This window comes from Caloenas nicobarica, chromosome 2 (genome assembly GCF_036013445.1).
Source record: "Caloenas nicobarica isolate bCalNic1 chromosome 2, bCalNic1.hap1, whole genome shotgun sequence".
Classification (NCBI taxonomy): Eukaryota; Metazoa; Chordata; class Aves; order Columbiformes; family Columbidae; genus Caloenas; species Caloenas nicobarica.
This window is the reverse complement of record NC_088246.1, coordinates 109,099,342-109,119,642: the sequence shown is the minus strand read 5'-3', so window position 1 is coordinate 109,119,642 and position 20,301 is coordinate 109,099,342. Positions and strand designations below refer to the sequence as shown.

General features: G+C 39.0%; 1 protein-coding gene across 1 annotated transcript; it reads left to right on the top strand.

Annotated features, from left to right (window-relative positions):
- Positions 1-4: 4 nt before the first annotated feature.
- RNMT (RNA guanine-7 methyltransferase) lies at positions 5-19,615 on the top strand. Its single transcript, XM_065627233.1, has 11 exons — positions 5-71; positions 1,855-2,131; positions 4,390-4,522; positions 5,983-6,105; positions 7,413-7,528; positions 9,380-9,561; positions 10,153-10,317; positions 11,458-11,575; positions 12,908-13,009; positions 15,781-15,814; positions 17,674-19,615. The coding sequence occupies exons 2-11, from the start codon at positions 1,871-1,873 to the stop codon at positions 17,709-17,711; spliced, it is 1,272 nt and encodes a 423-aa protein (XP_065483305.1). The 5' UTR covers positions 5-71; positions 1,855-1,870; the 3' UTR covers positions 17,712-19,615.
- Positions 19,616-20,301: the final 686 nt, after the last annotated feature.

Here is a 20,301-nt window from a genome sequence, read left to right as displayed (position 1 = left end):
CGCCGCCGCTCTTGCCCGCCGCGCTGCGACGGCGTCACTTCCGCAAACAAGATGGCGGAGCGCCGGGCTGGGTGAGTGTTGCGCGCCCTCCCGGGCGGCCCGCCGGCGGGGACAAGGGGAGCGGGGCGGGTCCGGGCGGGGTGGCGGCGCGGGGCGTGCGGGAGGCGGGACCCGGGCCCCGGGCCCTCGGCCTCGCGGTCAGGTGGGGAGGGCGGTTGCGCTGCCAATCGGCTGCGGCCGCGCCGGGACTCCTGGGTGGTGTGGCGGCGGCGGCGGCGCGCGCTTTGTCCGTTACTGCGGTGGGCCGGGCCTCGGCGGGCTCCTGGAGGCCTCAGAAACGGCCCGGGCCACGGCGGCCGGCCTGCGGGGCCGGGCCTCAGCGGGCTCCTGGAGGCCTCAGAAACGGCCCGGGCCACGGCGGCCGGCCTGCGGGAGCGCCCGGTCTGCGCAGCCCCCCCGCGAGGGAATCTTGAGGGTCAGGGCCGCTAACGGGGTGGGTGGGGGTTGCTGCTACAGCGTCTGTTGCTTCTTCGCATTTCGTCCCGTCCTGTCCCGTCCCGCCTGTCCCCCACCCCGCCCCCGGCGCTTTGAGTTCTCCAGCTTTTCTTCGGAAAAAGCTGACCCCTGGTTGCCATCACTGGCTCCGAAAGCCAGCAGCTTGGTTGCCATCGTTGACTCTGAAATTTTGCTAGTTTCTGAATTTAGTTGGTAAACTTGTCGGAGCAGCCAAGTGAAGATAAGAAAGGATGTGCCTCTTTGGTAGCGTGGGTTAGATGCTGTACCGCAGTGGAAAAACTATAAGTTATACTTTGAGGCCATCTGTTTCGAGGAAAACTGTTCTGGAGTCTCTGTAGTGCTCCACTTAGGGCATATGTTTTGGCTTTCATTAGGAGACTTCAGCCTAGATATAGTGGTGTGTGCATGTTTTTTGTTAGACTGAAATAGGCCACTGTTTTAGAAAAGTAGTTGCCAAATTATCCTCTCCTATGCTGTATTAAAAAGGAAGCACCATGTTTCCCAGTTATGATATGGAGAAGGCTAGGATGTGCTGGAGATTAAATGAGTTTTGTAGCAGTGATTGAATGTATAGAATGTATAGATACAGAGATGCAGCGACACCTGAAGAATCTTAATGAAGCTTGAGGCATAGTGGGTATTCTTGGGAAACTTGAAAATCCACAGCTGATATGAAAATTTGCTCTTAAAAACCACCTTAATTTTTTGTTTGAGGGTATCCATTTGAAAATATACTCCGTCAGCTTGTGTTTCTAAATGTAAAGTGATAGGACGAGAGGAAACAGCCTCAAGTTGTGCCAGAGAAGGTTAAAAAAAATTTATTCACAGAAAGTGTTGTCAGGCATTGGAACAAGCTGCCCAGGGAAGTGGTTGAGTTACCATCCCTGGAGGTGTTTAGAAGACACATGGATGAGGTTCTTAGGGACATGGTTTAGTGCTAGAGTTAGGTTATGGTTGGACTCAAAGATCTTGATCTTGGTCTCTTCCAAGTAAAATGATTCTGTGATTCTATGATTTATAGGTTACTTTTTATGAGGAGGAGGAAAGGGAGATTGCAGCCTCGAAAACAATAACACTTTGCAGTTGAATCAGTAAGAAAGACTTAAACATGAAGAGTAAAGATTTAATTATAAGGAGAGTACTTTAAAATTCCACATATTGTGCTATCTTTATTAAATAACCAGTCAAATTTGAAGCCTACATGTTGTCTGGGGCAAAGGCATGTTATGTTTTTATAATGCCAGTATTATGACTGAAAGTCTTGACTGTAACCACAAGTAAGTGAAATTCAATACTGAAAATAGTTGGTGTTGTGGGTTTTTTTTTTTCCCTCTATAGATTTCCATTCTGATCAATGGACAAGGAGATTAACCTGTCAAAAATGGCTGATGTAACCAAGACAGAAGAACAGGAAATAGAGAAAAGTTTGGATGAAGAAGTGGAGAAAACACCTCATCCTTTAGAGGCAGATTCAGGTGTTGGTCAGGAAGGCGATAGTTCAACTTCAGGTGCAGCGCACTCGACTGAAAATGAAAAAGAAGATGACATTGGTAATCAAGACAGCAGAGCAAAAAGGAAGAATTTAGATCTTGAAGATGAGCCTCCTAAGAAAGTAGTGAGTATTATTTGTTTTGAGCCATGTTCAAATACCTGTTTCAAAGCCTTAGCTCAAGAAAAGATTGAAAATATTTATGCTAAACATCTACGAACCAGCATGAAACACTGAATGTCAAAGTGTACAGGTAGCTTTCTGGTAAAGTAACAGGTGCAGAAGTTATCTTGGGCTTAATGGAAGAGAAGGAGGGCTGGTAATTAGAATGTTAGGAAAACTGATCTCAGCACATGCTTAGTCTGATCTGAAGATTATTGTTTCATGACTGTCTATGTGGTAGCAATCTGGTAGTCTAGTGTAGGGTTTACTGGCATTAGTCTAAGTCGTGTCTTGAATTGGTATGTTTTGTATGTTGTTATCCTGTCTGTTAGCATTGTTATCTGTGCATGGGAGGTTCTTCCATAAGATAATTTTGTCCTTTAGTTTCCTCAATAAGGTATTATATAATTTAGAAAATTCAACAAACTGCGTCCTCTGTGATATAATTTCAGTATGACTGTTAGGAAAGTGAAGTACTGAAAGGTTTACAAATGCTTTTTCTTTTTTTAAAATTTTTATTTTTTTTTTTAATTAAGACTGTGAGAGTAGCATAAAATATCCTTTTAACTGGGAGGGTGAAAAGGGTAAGTTATATATGACGCTGTCATTTATTATGTATGGGCATGTAGAAACTGATGTTGTAATACCCAGTCTAATTTTGACCTTTTTCGGATATGTAAGTATAGTTAGAAAATATTTTTGACATAATGTTTTATTTCTCTGTTCGGAATCTTTCCAGGATGTTAATTTATGGCTAAGCAATCTGCTGAAATAAAGGGGGCCCTTTGGTGTGGTAGAAACATTGTTAACCCTTTCATCTTTTTAATAAGGTATTTCTAGAAAAAGTTTTAGATGGACAAGTAATACATTATTCTTGTATAGCTTAAGGGTGTAGAGAGGTGATTGCATTGAACACAGCTGCCAGCATCTAGATGTAATTGCTGATGGCTCTTTGCAACTGTGCAGCAGCTGAGATCTGTTAGGGGATTGTATGAATATGTCTCCTGCACTTGTCAAAGTCAGCTGTTCTAACTTCTGTCACCGTCTGCCACCATTCAGGGAGCCATCTGTGCTTACTCTAGAAAAGACTAGAAATAGTCAAAATATTTGTTAGCATCAGTCAGCTGAGTGTGATACTAAACAGATGATGGGGCATAGTGGTTCCGGACAAGTGTCTCTGTTCTTTCTGAAGGTTACCAAAAGTATATGAAACACTGAAGATTTCATGTAGTATGTTAAGTCAGTCAAACCTTCTTTTTGCTTGAACTGCTATTTGAATAATAAGATAATGAGGTGTTGATGTTTGTAGTCAGCTGTTGGGAATGCTTTTAGTTGCTGTGTAAACTCATACTGGCTGGGGCTTTGTAGCATGTTGGTGGGTTTTAGCTGAGAATCCTTCATTCTAATTTGTACTGTTATGTCAAACGCTTGTGCCTCACAGAATTTGTGTTGGTTCTCCATGTTCTGTTATTTTATTTTAATTTCATATATATAACTGAAGGTTTTTTTTCAAGGTGAAGGAATGTTAAGAGCATAATATCTGCATGTAGACTGCTTCTCTCTGTCACAGGTGACAGAAATCTCTTGGACTATTTACAGTTAAAGCTAAAACAGAGACATTTCTACAGCTTACTGTTAAGCTTTAAAAGGGATACTGTTGTAAAGTCATTACTCTCCCTTACCATGGTCTGTTTAAAGCTCTGGCAGTGTGATCACCCTCCTCGGGTTTTATGCAATATCAGCTAGTTGGCCTTTTGGTTAAATTTGCTACTTATAGACTTCTGTTAGATGTAAACACTGAATTTCTGAATCAGGATATTTGAAGAAGCTTAAAGCTGAAATAAGACTCCTTGAGAAGGAATATCCTCTTCAATCCCAGGCTTAAGGGGAATGAAACTGACTCTTTGAGAATGGTGAGAGTATTAGAGAACTGAAGGTTAAGTATTTCTGTGAAGGAAAGGTGCTGGGCATCATCCATCAGAAATGACTTCAACTGAAAAGGGGATTAAATTTTTAAGGGAGTTGTCTCTGTGATAGTTGAAGTACTGACGTCAGTACCAGGACAGATATGGGAAATGATTCTATATATATAGTAATGGTGCTTTTCAGAGTATTACTTGTTTACTTTATTAAATCCTTAAAGTGAGCATGTCTTTTGATTAAATGAAAAAATAATAAAAATAATTCACTGCTTGAATCTATTCCTTCTCTCATTTCTACAGCGTGAGATAGGCCATGGGCAAGCTGTAGCTGCACATTATAATGAACTTCAAGAAGTTGGGCTAGAAAAACGTAGCCAGTCTCGTATATTCTACCTCCGAAACTTTAATAATTGGACAAAGAGTGTCCTCATTGGTAAGGTTCCTTAATTGATTGCTGAGACTTTAATAAAATGTAACTAATTTTTGTATCAAAATGTAACTTTTTTTTCCAGCTTTCTGATGTTCATTATGGCATTTTGTCTCTTATTACATAGTAAGATTTTCAAGTGCAATAGAAGATATTTTATTTTGAATCTTTGTGATAGTGTTTTATATTGTTGGAGTGCTAAATACATGCTTAAAGATTCAGCTGACTTGAAAAATAGAAAAGGTTCCTACTGGAAACTGTTCTTCTTTGTGATATTTTAAAAGAGAAAGGTACAGCTTTAAATCATAAATAATCTCTTTGTTAGATTGAGCTGTTCTTGTTATTTAAATCTATCTCAAATGATTTCGTAACCATTTTCCAAAGCAGTCTGTCCTCAGGTCTAGATTACGCAATTCTGTAGGAAACTTGAACGCATGAATATTTCATTACCCACAGTCAATGGTTTAAAAATAGGAAAAACTAGAGGATGTAGATCTTTAAGAATCAGCAGCTTTTAATGAAAGACAAAGTCTGCTATCCCACAAACTAATTCAAAAGTGAGGGAACAAAACCATGAGGTATCTGCAAACAAAGAAAAGAATTACTGGCAGAGCACCACAGATTCATGAAGAGGGAGCCAGCCATGCCAGGAGATGTTGGCACCGTTTGCCTTAGCATGCTGCTTTTTGTTGTGTTGTATCAGAGCCGTTAGAAGCAATATTTTGGTTTACATAAAGCTGTTCCTGGAGCCTGTGTTGAAGCCTTTCAGTCATGATGAATTTTGGTAGTGTGGTGTTATAGCAGTTGTATCCAAGCATATTTCAGATCTCTTACTGTGAAGAAGAGTTGCTAGCATGCTCATATGTTTGCATAATATGTCAACATCAGTCAGAGCAAAGATTACCTAGACAGAGTAGAGATAGAATAGAAAATCAAATCTGTATATATAGGGTAAAAAGATAGTAAATAAGTAGCTAGTGTTCTTGGAAGTAGAGACTGAGACCATTATGCACGTTTGTAATGTGACCACAAGGAAAAGTTGTGGCTGATTCATTTAATTGGCATTTTCTCTTTTGCAGAAGGCTTTCTCATACTTTCAAATAACACCTGCCTTCATTATAATGGTAATGAAAGGGAGCCCTGTTTCCCCACTTACGCACAGGGTGGTTGTTTTGCCTATGTCTGCCAGGGAAACAATTCAGAGCTCCAGTCACATTACATTCAAAGCACATTAAGCACAGAAAAAATTCATTATCTTCTCCATTGTTTTATAAGTTTGTGATTCCTTTCATCATTAGTCATTTCTAGAAAAAGAGATTTAAGTCTGTGATTTTAGGAAGACTTACAGGCAAAGGAAATTCTGAGATGTTTTAAAATTTTCAAATCCTTTTGGTCCTTTAGGGATCTCTACAATACAAGTGAATTACAGAGACCACTATATGCATTCTCTCTTCTTATTTTTCTAGGTGAATTTATAGACAGGGTACGACGGAAAAAGAATGATATAACTGTTTTGGATTTAGGATGTGGCAAAGGTGGAGACTTACTGAAATGGAAAAAAGGAAGAATTAAAAAACTTGTCTGTACTGGTAAGAAGACACAATAACTTTCCAGGGAAAGTACACCAGTGTTTTATGGGTAAAACATGCACATTTCCTGTTTTTTATTATTTCGTGTTTTTAGTAAGCCCAAGAATCTGTCAAAAAGTTGTCTTTTCTCTTTTAACCTGAAGACATCAACTTGATTGCCAGCGTAAATATAAGAACCGTTGATGTTCTGGGTCATGAGATTTCAGTTCAACTCATAAATAAAAGCTGCTATCAGTAAAGAAACATACACTTACCACAGATTGTTTTAGGCAAAGTGTAACACTGGGGAAAAGGTTGACATATTTTGGTTTATGTATTTTCTCCCATGTCTAATCTCCTGTAGTGTTTTTAACCATTCTGAAAATGCGCACATAAGAGTTGCATTTAAAAAATCAAGCAAACCGCACAGTGGTTTGACAAAAAATAGTCTTGGTTGTTATAGTCTGCCAAAGATTTTCAGACTCAGAAAGTGGAAGAGCTGAAAGCTGATTAAATGATGTTTTGTTTAAATAGTTTGTTTAGATGTTGAGAAGGAGATACCATCTTCCCTTCTCCCAAAAAGCATGCCGTGGATAATCCAAGGAAGCATTACTTAACTTCAGATTCAACAGATACAAAAATTTAATGAACTTGCTTTAATGGGAATTATTCTGGGTATTCTACATTTTACAGTTCTGTCTTGCCTCTCTTTTTCAGTTGTCAGTCTTCAAATACAGTTAATGAATTTGCTTACAAAGTTCTTATGTAAATTTATTGCATGTTGTTAGTTTTAATATTATTTAGTTGAAACACTATGCCTGACAGAGGAACAGTCTTTAAAAAATTCCCATGGTGCAATATAGTAGCATATATCATAAATAGTTGCATTTCAATGTCTTGTATATTTATATGAAGATGAAGAGCTTTCAGTACTGTTGGAAAAACTCTGGGAGCTGAACTGTTTTAGCTAATGCATCCTAGACACTTAATACTGACAGCACTTGGTATCAATCACCTTGTATCCATCACTTGAACTTTTGGAGGCTTGCTTTGCCCTTTTGGGGATGAGAGCTTTCTAAAATCTTCAGGTTACAACTTTTGTCTGAAGTTAAGACCTAAAAATGACAGTGTTATAATCCCAAACACCTCCTGCAAATTAAATTCCTTTCATACGAATTGGAAGTAAGTATTTGTTCCCATCAAAGTGTGATCGAAGATCAACTTTTATCCCTGCATAATGGATCTGCTGTATTCCAGTAATCGTGACAGTTTTCTTGTTTGGGGAGCAGTTTACTTTTTTTTTTTTTTTTTTAAATTTCTCTATATAGATATTGCTGACATTTCTGTGCAACAGTGCAAGCAGCGATATGAAGACATGAAAGCCCGATGTCGTTATAATGAGCATATATTTGATGCAGAATTTATACAAGCAGATAGTACCAAGGTACAGTTCCTATGCTTTATAATATTTTGGAGATGTAACATTCTTGTGTTAAGCAAGTATGGGAAGTGATGGTAGTGCTGTATATTTTTAAGACCAAATTGTTGTAACATCAGGAGAATCAACCATACATGGTTACAGGTGTGACATTCTTGAAGCCTGAATGTCTTTTCCAGATAATAGATCTGGTACTTTCAGTTTCATTCACTTGACAAGGGGAAGGGAATGACTACTTACTTCTGTAGTTCTGGGAGCCAACATAGGATGTCGGAAACTTTGTGAATGTGTGCTTTTTATGCTAGGATGAATAAGGGACATTTTCTGATTTGACTTATATATTTTATTTATCCTAGTATTTTTTTGTAGCAGCATTTTAGTTACTACAATACATATTTCAAAACTTGTGTGATAGAACAGATTTTTGAGACTGTCTGGAGGTGATATTGAATACATTGCTGAGGCTTAGGACACAGTCTTGTAACTAGCACTGCATTTGCTTCTTGGAAATGCAGGCTGAGCATGCTGTGCTGGTGCAGGCTGAGGGACAGAGCCTACCTGGCTCCAGCATATCTGTGGAAAGACTGAAACTCTTATTCCCAGCCTTGCAGGAAAGGCTGTTGGCTTGAATTCTTGTTGCGTCTCCTTCTCAAGAATACAGTCTGTTGCAGGTTCCAGGTCATCTCTCTTGGCTCACAGTTACAGTCTGGGTAAAGAGGAGGGAACCTTGGCTGGGGATAGTTTCACGTTGCTGTTACAGCTCAGTGTTATATACACATGTATTTTCTGTTGCATGTTTTGTCTGTCCATTCATACAAATGCTTATCTCCCTGACTTTGTATCTCTGCATTATATACAATGTAGATGATAAAATCTCACAACTTGTCCAATTCTGCCCATATTTATTTCTCAGTTTCCTGTATCTCTCTTTCTCAAAAGTAGAGGGGGAGTAAATGGACAGATAACATTGCTATGGGTATGTGAAGTGTCTGTTTTTGTCTTACCACACACAGAATGTTGACAGCATGTGGCATGGACTGGGAGACACTGGGAGTGAGTGAGTGAGTGGGAAGTCTGGGGGAACTGCTAAGTGTGAAATATTTTGCATATGGAATGCATATCGTGAGCCTTGGGAAGAACTTGTGTACTCCTGTGTTATTTATGATGGGTACTAGTATTGTATAAAAGAAGCCTGATCAAGAAGAGTTAGCGAACTGGCGAGTACAGGGTCAAACTGTGGCAACCTGACAAATTCCAAGGGCTCCAGGTTCTTCAGAGCTACTGCTTGGTTGGTCTGGGGTGGGGAGGAGTGTGTTCGTATATGTGTGAGAATACAGACAAATACAACTTGGTGGGCAGGCAAATTGCCATGTTTAAAACAACCCCTCCTCCTCTCAATTATATGTTCAATGGGTCAGTTCTCATTACAGAGACTTGGTAAACTGAAAATTCTTTTTATTATAATAGTTGTTTCTAGCCAAACAGTGGCTGGTTATAAACCCTCAGCAGTAAAATATCTCTGGAGACTCTTAGGTAACTAACCTTGGGTTTTGGCCTTCCAGGTGTAGTGATGTTACTCGCCAACATGAAAGAAATTGAAGGACACATAAACTTTGAAATGTTAATATGTATTCTTGTTGTTCCCAAACGTTGTGTATAGTTTTCTGTGTAGCAGAGGACTTTTTCTTACTCTTACCTTTTTCATCTTGTTCTGGTTGAACTTGTGAAGGGATGGGGGCTGAAAGGAAAAACTTCAGAATTATGGGAGTAGCATATTTGTTGGAAGATTTAAGTGAATCATGCTTGTTTCTGTAGCTTTCGTATCAAGTTTTCTTTTTTCTTTTTAATCTCTTTCAGGATCTCTTGTCTTCCAAATACAGTGATCCAGATATGCGCTTTGACATTTGCAGCTGCCAGTTTGTTTACCATTACTCATTTGAGACATATGAGCAGGCTGACATGATGCTTAAAAATGCTTGTGGGAACCTCTCTCCTGGAGGGTATTTCATTGGCACAACTCCAAATAGCTTTGAACTCGTGTAAGTACTTTTATATTCTATTAGTCTTTACAAAGTCTGTGAAGTATTGTTAAGTGATAGTCATTCTTGCAGTGCTCTGATAGGTTTGTGCAAATAAAAGCAGGTTTTTTGCAACAATTTTGGATTCTAGACAAGAAAATCTTACTCATTAACTTTACTCAAATATGTAAATCTGTACTAATCCATGTCTCTTGTACCCATGGCTCTTCTGGATCTTCATACATAAACCCTCTGTAGCAACTTAAATAGTGACAAAATAACCACAGCCTGGGGAATAACTGTCAGAGTTTTGCTGTGGTTGTTCCAAGATGCCTGACTTGTCCATGTAGACTGTGTCTGGGCTAAAGGTTATTTTCCTAGGTCCATTTAGTCCTTGGTGTGTTGTACGGGAATGATAAGCTGTTAAAACCTAGTATGCTGCTTCATTTCATTGTTCCATTGCCTTATCTAATAAGAGATGTGAGAAACTACAGAGATCACTGAAAGCTGTAGTTCTGGGAGAAACATTTTCAGGCCTCTTACACATAGCTTTCTCTGCCTGTAAAATTAAAAAATTGGTCAATTAATATTTGTTTATGTCTCCTTTTATAGAAAGCGACTTGAAGCTTCAGAAACAAATTCATTTGGGAATGAGGTGTACCGTGTAGAATTTGAAAAGAAGGGAGAATATCCCTTGTTTGGGTGCAAGTATGATTTCCACTTGGAAGAAGTGGTTGATGTCCCTGAGTTCTTGGTTTACTTTCCATTACTGGAAGAGTAAGTTAAGTTTTGAATTCATTGTACAATAAAAGCTGTGAAACACAATAAGCATTTGTTTAGCTTGTGTGTCATCACATAATACTTGCAGAAAATTATATTTTGGCCTTCTTACAATATTTTTCAGGTTTTCATTTTTTGTTTTTGCTACAAATAAGGAGGTTTCTTGCATTTCCATCCACAACTATAATCTGTCCATTGCACTCAGTTGGAGGTGCCCTGGTCAGAAGCTGTGAAGACTTAAACTAGGTCTCACACTGGAATGTCTGTATCTGATATGATGGATGTGTCAGCAAACCTTTAGCACTGTCAACTTACTCTTCTTGAATCTTAACTTTTTTGGGGGTTTGATTCTACCTTTCTTTAGTCCTTCAGCAAGCCCTCTTCATCATGATGTTTCTTTCTTGTCTTATCCAGCTTTCTTTGGATGTTGTAGGATTTTTCCTATGACTTATATTTTCTTTCTCTAAATCTTCTTCATCTGTGAGCATACATTTTGCTGTTACCTCTGTGAATTCAGATTTGCCTTTCCCAGCCTGTGTCCTGAGGTACAGACAAATGTTTCCGTGTGGGGTTTTTCTTGCCATTGAAGCTCAGCATTGTTGTTAAACACTATTAAGCTTTCCGTTCAAACCTGTATGCTTTCACACACTTCATTTGTAGTTCTCTCTGAAAAATACCAGGATCTGTCATTGACACCTGTAACTCCAGTGTTGTATGACCACAGTTTCTACTATAATTGAGGTGTAAGGCACCCAGTCTCATACAAAGAGGTTCTTGTAATACATCCATGATAGCTGACATGGCAGGGTGATGATACTGCCTGGAAAATAGTGTAGTCTATCTAGAAGTTCAAATGGAACTTACCAATTTCTGTATATTGGGAGACATTTTCCTATTGAAATGTTTGTTATGACTTCTGTGTGGAGTTCTGTTGTCCTAATTCAAAAAAATACAGTTTGTGGTGGTGGTGCAGTTTTTTTCATCTAAGTGTCTCTACAAAAAAAAAAAAAAAAAAAAAATAGAAAGAGTGTAATCCTAATGAATACCGTAAGATGTCACTGTAGCATAAAATGGTTCCTTTGAAAATAAAACTACAATAATTTTGCAGGTTCCCTAATTAATCTTAATGTTTTTCAGAATGGCAAAGAAGCATGGTATGAAACTGGTCTACAAAATGACATTTAGAGAATTCTATGAAGAAAAAATCAAGAATGGTGAGCATAAAATGCTGTTAAGGAGAATGCAGGCCTTGGAGGTAAATATGGAGTTAACGTGTTTCATTTAAATAGTATTTTACATCATGTTAATTATTTGTGCAATAATTGAAACTCCTGTTGTGAACATTGTGCAATAAATTAAGGGCCACCAAGGGAAGAACTGAACTCCTGTGGCTGAGAGTACAACTATGGTAGATTGACCTTGACTGGCTGCCAGACACTCGCTGACATGCTCTCACTCCCTCTTCCTAATGAGACAAGGGGAGAAAATACAAAAAAACCTTATGGGTCAAGATAAAGACAGGGAGATTGTGTAGGAGTTACCATCCTGGGCAAAACAGGCTAAACTTGGAAAAGATTAATTTAATATGCTAAAAAAAAATAGTAGGATGGTGAGAAACAAAGAAAACTAAAAGCACTTTTTCCCCATCCACTCGTTCCCAGGCTCTACTTCTCTCCTTCACTTCTGACCTTTCCACCTCCTCTCCCTGCCCCACAGCACAGGGGGACCATGAATGGGGGGTTGTGGTCCATCTCTTACATTTTGTCTCTGCCACTTGTTGCTCCTCACACTTTTCCCCTACTCCAGCATGGGTCCCTCTCTGATGCTTTGGTTTTACTCACAGTTCTGTGTTTCCCTCCTTCCTCAAAACAGTAGAATTTTTCAGCATAAAACTATTTGGTGACTTATTAAACGGAGTCACATGGGCTGCAAGTGGACTTGACTGTTCTTGTGGAGTCTGGAAGGAACAGTGCTTTGTATGGGCTCGTATTGGCAGTAGCATGGTGAATGCAGTCTTTGAGATACCAGCTGCGTTCTTCAAAAAGAGATAGTTGTCTTAAATTAGTGGCCAGTTAAAGTTGAGGTACTGCATTGTTAACTACAGACCATTATGCAGTAACTGGGATACTCAATAAGTACATACTAGTTTTGAAGAATCAGTTGTATACTTCTGTTACAGCTCCTTTGTGTTACTGAAGCATTTTAAGCATTCTGCGTGAAGTCTTTGTTGCTCATTTCTTAGTACTTCCGCTTAAGAGATGCTGGATTATTCAGTTGCTGTTCTAAAAGAGGGTATCTCTAGGTTATGAGCTATACATGGAGAATAATTTTTATAGTTATTCTGTTTCCCCTGTGTTGGAGACATAAGGATAAAAGTTAATTTATAAATACTGGGTGTCAGATTTTATGGAAGGTAGGGAATATCAGACCTGATCTTGTAGGTGCTATAAAGGAGAGATATAAATTTAAGATCCTCATAATAATTACTGACTTCCATTCCAGGCTATGTTATGATAAACTCTCGACTGATGTGATTAATGTATCTTACTACGCAATTAATATTTATTTTTTTCTTTATGTTCTCCAGCCATATTCTACATTTGGTGATTCCAGGCTCGTTTCTGATAAACCTGATGATTATGAGCATGCAAAAGAGTTCATCAAAGATGGCAAGGCAAAGTTACCACTGGTAAGTTCTTTCTTACTTCACTAGAGCAAATGGTGTCTGAAACTGAGGTTCTGGTCTTTTGGACATGTGGTGCCTCCTTCATTTTAGCTGCCATGAAGTTGGTATGAACATATCTGTGACTGAAAAATCATAGAGCTGCAAGGCTGAGGAGTTCATATACCCCATACTCAAATAATCAAATTCACTTAATTTGGTAGCTGTTAAGAAATTTGTATAAATGCAAAAGGGAAAAGATATTTTGCCATCTTCTTTGGTAGGTGTTCTAACATAACTCATCTTAATCTGAAGAATTTTCTTGTGTTTGTGGATCTTCACACTACAGATCTAAAGCTTTAGTTTTCTTCTTTTAATCCTCTGATGGGAGAGTTGAAAACTTACTTCATAATACTATATGCATTTGAAATCTTAAACATTGTTTTTTCTGTTGTCTTTTTGGGTGAAGATGATCTACGTTCCTTCTCAGCAAATTTTATTAAAGTTCTGTAAACGCTATTTTTTAAATCTACTGTGCCTTCATTTTTTTTTTAACTGAGCTGATAGAATTATGCTAGTCCTACACGCATAAAACTAAATTAACGTATTTCCTCCCTCGATTTTATTGAATAAGATATTCTGTTCACATTCTGCAAATAAAAGAAACTTACTTTGTGATGATCATAATCTTACCTTGTACAAAACTTAGTCCGCTATCCTGTCTTGTATGTTTCTGCATTTCTCCTGTTTTGGCAGCTTGATTTGTGACTTTAGAAATAAAAGAATACTGAACCATCTTTAATGGGGGTCATATTAGATTTTAGATCAGTGGTCCAATGAAATATGTTTTTTCTGCCTCTGCTCCTGTCTTCCAATTCACATGCTGCCTTTCAGAGCTTGCTGTCTTTCTCATGTTTTTATAAAGGGTTTTTCTTTCTTCCATAGTCCTAGCAGGACATGGCAGTGTTGGAGTTGTCTGCAGCTGGTCCTCTCCCAGCCTTTAATTCTTCTGTATTGGTCTCAGAGTTGGGTGCATGGTGGGCAGGAGCCTGCACAGCTGCTGTTCCGGGGAAGCGAGCAGGAGGACAGGATGCCTGCTGTCATTTTTCCCCAGGAACTGCTGCCATTTGGCTATTCCCTCTCCATCTGTAGCCAGGCTAGCTATTCAGGAGAGCAGAGAGTCAGGCTTGTTTCAACCTAACTATTGATGCTGTATGGTTCCTGACCAGCAATGTTGGCCTTTTTCAGTCTTTTTTATGTGTTGAGGCTCTTCGACAAGACAGAACCAAAATCGTAGACTAGTTTGAGTAAAAATAATAGTTTTAGTGAAATCATATGCACTGACTGATAAGTGGCATCCTATTTCCTTGTCATAGACACAGCATGAGGCTGATCAGCTTGAAGTTTTTCCACTTGGATTTTCTTTTTTTCATCTTTGGTTTATCTACTGTTCATGTTCTGAATTCTTGAAGATTTATTCCTTTTATTGTATATAAAATCCTACATCAACAGGGAAAAGAAACCTGCTTTCTGTATTTGAAATCTAAAAATTATAAAAAGAAAATAGCTTCCATTAAACAATGGAGAATGATAAAGTCAGACTAAAGACCTCTTTTGCCTAATGCTGTGTCACCTGGAAAAGAAGAAATCTGCTTGAACAAGCCTTTTTTTCCTAGCCTTTTAAAAGATGAATCATTTGGTCAGGATTGGTCAGTTGATAGCATATAGGATAAGTCATGCCCCCAGTGAGGACTCACTGGAAGGGATTGGAGTTGACAGAGCAGAAAACCATCTTGTTGTTTCCTTGTCGTGCTTATTTGGTAGGATAAACGGTAGCAGCTTTTTACTTGTGCACTTGCCCTGTTTTCATCTGACAGGCTGAGCTAGGAGTATCACAGAATCATAGAATGTTAGAGATCGGAAGGGATCTTGAAAGATCCTCTAGTCCAATCCAATCCCCCTGCTGGAGCAGGAACAACTAGATAAGGCTACACAGGAATGTGTCCAGGCGGGTTTTGAATGTCTCCAGAGCAAGAGACTCCACAATCTCCCTGGGCAGCCTGTTCCAGTGCTCTGGCACCCTCACTGAGAAGAAGTTTGCACCCATTGCCCCTTATCTTATCATTAGTTGTCACCGAGAAGAGCCTGGCTTCATCCTTGTGACACTCACCCTTTATATATTTATAAACATTAATGAGATCACCCCTCAGTCTCTTCTTCTCCAAACTAAAGAGACCCAGCTCCCTCAGCCTTTCCTCATAAGGGAGATGCTCCACTCCCTTAATCATCTTTGTGGCCCTGCGCTGGACTCTCTCCAGCAGTTCCCTGTCCTTCTTGAACTGAGGGGCCCAGAACTGGACACAATATTCCAGATGTGGTCTCACCAGGGCAGAGTAGAGGGGAAGGAGAACCTCTCTCGACGTACTAACCACCCCCCTTCTAATACACCCCAGGATGCCATTGGCCTTCTTGGCCACAAGGGCACAATGCTGGCTCATGGTCATCCTGCTGTCCACCAGGACCCCCAGGTCCCTTTCCCCTACACTGCTCTCTAATAAGTCATTCCCCAACCTATACTGGAACCTGGGGTTGTTCCTACTCAGATGCAAGACTCTGCACTTTCCCTTGTTATATTTAATTACATTTTTCCCCGCCCAACTCTCCAGCCTGGTCTCGCTGGATGGCAGCACAGCCTTCTGGCATGTCAGCCACTCCTCCCAGTTTTGTGTCACCAAAACAGGTTTCCTAGACTGCAAGGCAGGATGTTTTTTCATAATTTTTTTTTTGTCTCCTTCTAGGGAACCTTGAGTAAATCTGAATGGGAAGCAACAAGTAAGTATCTTTTTGAAAACTCAGTACTGACTGAATGACAGCTATGTAAGGTCTGTAAAATAGCCTGTTGGTTATGGAAGAAAATCCAAATTTTAAATATAACAGGATTTTATTACTTATGTTATTCAAATGCCTGTGTCCAGATTGTGTAGTGCACGTCTCACGAATTTGGGAGAGAAATGCATAAAATAGGTTGAAATTTAGCTTTATTTAAGTAGTTTCTAGCACACAAACATTTGAGCTAAAATAATTTGGGGAAGCCTTAGTTAGGATGTATGAAAAGAGGATAGCAATATTATGTTGCTAGTGTTAGAGAATTAAATACTATACTTCTGTTCGGTACACTTTTATATTACACTGTTACCAGTCAACTGCAAAACAAACTCAGTTGGGACATACGTTCATAAAAAATAATACAGATCTCTTTTGGGAAGACAGGGACTGAAACTTTACTCTTTACCTCTAGTGATATATGTTTCAGGAAGACGCAATTAAAGCATGGATGGTGAAGAGGTATTTGAATGTTTTATAAAGGGAGGAGAAAAAAGTCGGTGCCTCAGACATCGAAAAGGATACGCTGTTGTTAAATATGTTTTGAAATGTTGCGTGTGCCATAGAAAACTTTTGACATCAGGTTTTTCCAGTGTTGAGTTTAGTAAAACTTGGATATAATGGACTGACAATTCTAAGAATAAGAAAAATATTCCTAGAGAGATTGTCACTTAAGTCTGTGTAGCTGCAGTCAACCAGCATTTCCATTTTTGCAGACAGTTATAGTGGTTGTGTTACTGGTTTTAAAAAAAAATGCTGTTCAATTCACAAATGAAAAAATCCCTTTAGTTAAGCTGTTTGCTTTCTTAAATTATCTAATTTTTAAAGATAGGCATTAATTCCAGCAATGTAGAAGTATTATGTGAACTATCTAGTTGAGAGGGTCTTTTTATACCTTTAAAAGTTCAGTGATGACTGTATTTTCTACGTAGCCTCTTTTTTTCAGAGAGAGATTTGGACCACAGGGCTTCTGATAGGATATAAGCACAGCTTGCTTGTTACATGGAACTTCACTTTGCTTAGTTACTGAGGAATATACAACAGGCTTGTCTTGAATTTGTAGTGTAGCTATTGCACCTCATCCAGTAAAATAAAAGTGGAGTGGAAATCCATAAATGCGTAGTTAGACTCATGGTCTCAGGAAACTGGTTTAGCGTATGTTTGGTGTGAAGCATATGAACATCTGACATAGCTGGCATTGATTATATGCCAAGAGTGTTTCCCAGGGGTGCTGGTGTAGACTCTATGAGCATATCCATTTCTGTATTGTACTGTTCTGGAGTTGAGAAAATGCTGTCTAGTGTTTGTAAATACTTTTTCTTTGTCTGTGGTATTTTACAAGAGAAAAATTAATAATTCTGTTCCATGAGTTTATTCACTTTCTAATTAAAAATGAAGTTGATTGTTTCGCCCGTAATTGTCCATTACTGTGTGTATGGAGTCTTTAAACTTAGTTGCAAATGACTTTTTATGCACCAGTGTATGTTAATTATATGTAGAATGGCATAGTAATTTATGAATTACATTCACATTTCAGTAGTATCATTAACTGAAGTCAGTTTTGCATTAACTATATCAGCAGTACTTAAAATAGTTTGCTTTTGTGCATTCTTAGCTCTATTGTGAAAACTTGTCTAAAACCATACTGGAGTTGAGAGTTAGAGTTACTCATTGGGAAACCATAGCAGTTTTTATAATCCCAGTAATCTGCTAACAGTTTGTTTGGGCAGAGTATCAACTTGCTTACATTTTGAAAACTTAAGTGGCAGAGGAAGCTGAAACTTTAAATACTCCATTTTCCTTTTTAGGTATTTACTTGGTATTTGCATTTGAGAAGCAACTGTGAAACTTCATGTACTGGTTGCAGCAAGAAGAGATCATATCCATGTGCAAGTTGGAATGGTCAGAAATCCATTGTGGCAACTATTTTTTTATTTTTTAATGATCAGAAGTGTGCAGGACACTACCAAAAACTAGAGCAAGCTCATGAGCTACATTGCCTGTCTGTGACAGATGGACTTGTGTGTGTATATATGGGAAAGATTCTGAACCAGTCTTTTTAAGCATTTGTAAGCAATCTGCATGCTTGCATAACTCACGTTTGAACTTGACACAACTTTATGTTAAAACAAATGTTTTGTTAATATAAATATGTTTGTGATTAAAGCCTGACCCTGCACTTTCTGAACGTGATGGAAAAATAACTGTTGACTTTGGTGGTGCAGAATGAGGGCCTAAATATTGTACCACGGAGCTTAGTTAATTCATAAAGAGATGTATTCAGACATATAGGGTATGTCTACATTGCATGCAGAGCTAAGTGGCTAATAATACCTGAGTCTATTTGAGTACCTCTGCTGTGCTCAAGCCTGCAGTGTAAATGTACCTTAGTGGGAATCAAGGTGTAGTTTACGTGGTAAAGTCCCATGATCTTGTTTTTTGTGCTTGCTGATATGTAGTGTCACTTCATGGTGCTTTCAAGATTAAATGGGTTTGTTCTATACAAAATTGCTCTGAAAGAATTTAATTTCTAGAGTTTTAAATCTGTGGTGTTTTTCCAAATATGCCCATGCGGTAATCCATAACAGCTGCTGAACTTAGATTACTGAACACTTTCTATTGTATTAAAGACTCCTGAATTTTGGTAGTTTTAATGTCTCTCGTAGCTTATTAGACAGATCTTAGGATGTGTTTCTTGTTTCATAAAGTTCCAAATGGGCTCAGCAGAAGGATGAGCTATTGGTGGTGATGGGAACCTCATTGCAATCCTTAAGGCATTAAGAACATGGTCACGTAGTGGATAATGAATTAGAAGAGGGAGCCTGTATAACATTTGAAGATGCGAGAAGTTCATTCTGGGAGGGAGGGCTGCGTATGTTTGTACACACCCTGGTGCATGTGGATAACAACCCCCAAATTAGAGCCAAATATTTTGTTTGGGAATGTAATCTAATGATATCAGTAGGCAGAATGGTTTCTAGCTACCATCTTAACTTCCTGTCGGTCTCTTAGAGCTGGTTTAGGGATTTCTGACATGGTGTTTGCTCCGCTTTCCACATGCTTGTAGCCAGCCAATAATGGGAGGGCATGGGTACTTCATGGGTTTTCCTCCCTTCTTGGGCTAACAGTACCTGTTTGCTGCTGTTGGTTAGTATAGTTTACATAGAGATGAAATTATGCAATGCTGAGGGTATGTGAGTATTCTGAAAAGTTATAATAAACCTAGGAAAGAACATTTCTGTTATAGAGTTAAGCATTCAAATTACTTGAGTTTGTAGTGAGGTTGCCTTCCCCCTGTAATGAGGTCATACTCCTTCCTCCATGACTCCTGATTTTTTTTGTTTTTTGTTTATTGTATAGAAGAACACCTGTAACCTTCACCAAAGCAGTAGAATCCCAGTCTGTTCTGCTGTTGAAATTAAGAAAACAAGACTCTCTTGTCTGCTAGAATTAGTACTTGTGAAACTAGCTGAAAAATGCTGACGCTTTAGAAGTGCTGAAGTGTTTCACTGAAATTTGTGCATGTCAAAGCTAGTTTTGTTAGATTTCTTGTATGAAATTTCATTTGAAAGTACATTGTTATGCTATTTTTGGAAGAAATCAGAATAATAAAAAGAGGGGAAATACAGTGGAGTGTCTTTCCTCTTTTAAGCAAATTTCAACATATCACACAATTATATAAAGGTTGAGGTTGGAAGAGACCCACTGGCAGTCATCTCGTCCAACCCCTCTGCTCAAGCATGTTCATCTACAGCTGATTGCCCAGGGCTATGTCCATGTGACTTTTGAATATCTCCAGGGACAGAGACTCCATGGTCTCCCTGGACAACCAGTGCCAGTGCTCAGTCACCCTCACAGGGAAAAAGTGGTTCCTGAGGTTTGGAGGGAACCTCCTGTGTTTCTGTGTGTGCCCATTGCCACTGGTCCTGTGACTGGGCACCACTGAAAATATGGCTCCATCTTTACACCTTCCCTTCGGGTATTTGTATATTTTGATAACATGACTCAGCACCCTGAGCCTTCTCTTCTGTGATTCTCCAGGCTAAACAGCCCCAGCTCTCTTCAGCCTTTCCTCATATAAGAGATGCTCCAGTCCCAGCATCTCATGAGAGGTGCTCCAGGATGTTGAACAAGATTAGATCTGCTATTGACCCCTAGGATACACTGCTAATTAGTGACCTCCGACTAGACTTTGTGCCACTGATCACCAGCCCTTTCTATTTAAGATGGATTCAGTGCTCGTGAAAGATGCATTTGCTGAGGTAAGGATGGAAGACTTGTTCAAAATAAGAGTACTTGGCTGCCAGTGGCAATTTGCCCTTTCTTTGCTTTTGAAAGAAGGAGCTGTGTATATTTTGTTTCCTTGTCCGGTAGCTGAGGCTATGAGGCAACACAAGCACTGGTAGTATAGGTAATTAATCCTTGTGGAGTTTAGG

Excerpts from the sequence above, each read along its gene's own strand:
- RNMT (XM_065627233.1), top strand. The coding sequence starts at position 1,871 with ATGGACAAGGAGATTAACCTGTCAAAAATGGCTGATGTAACCAAGACA. Across the intron at positions 2,132-4,389 it reads ATGAGCCTCCTAAGAAAGTA|CGTGAGATAGGCCATGGGCA; the intron begins GTGAGTATTATT and ends TCATTTCTACAG. Across the intron at positions 7,529-9,379 it reads TACAAGCAGATAGTACCAAG|GATCTCTTGTCTTCCAAATA; the intron begins GTACAGTTCCTA and ends AATCTCTTTCAG.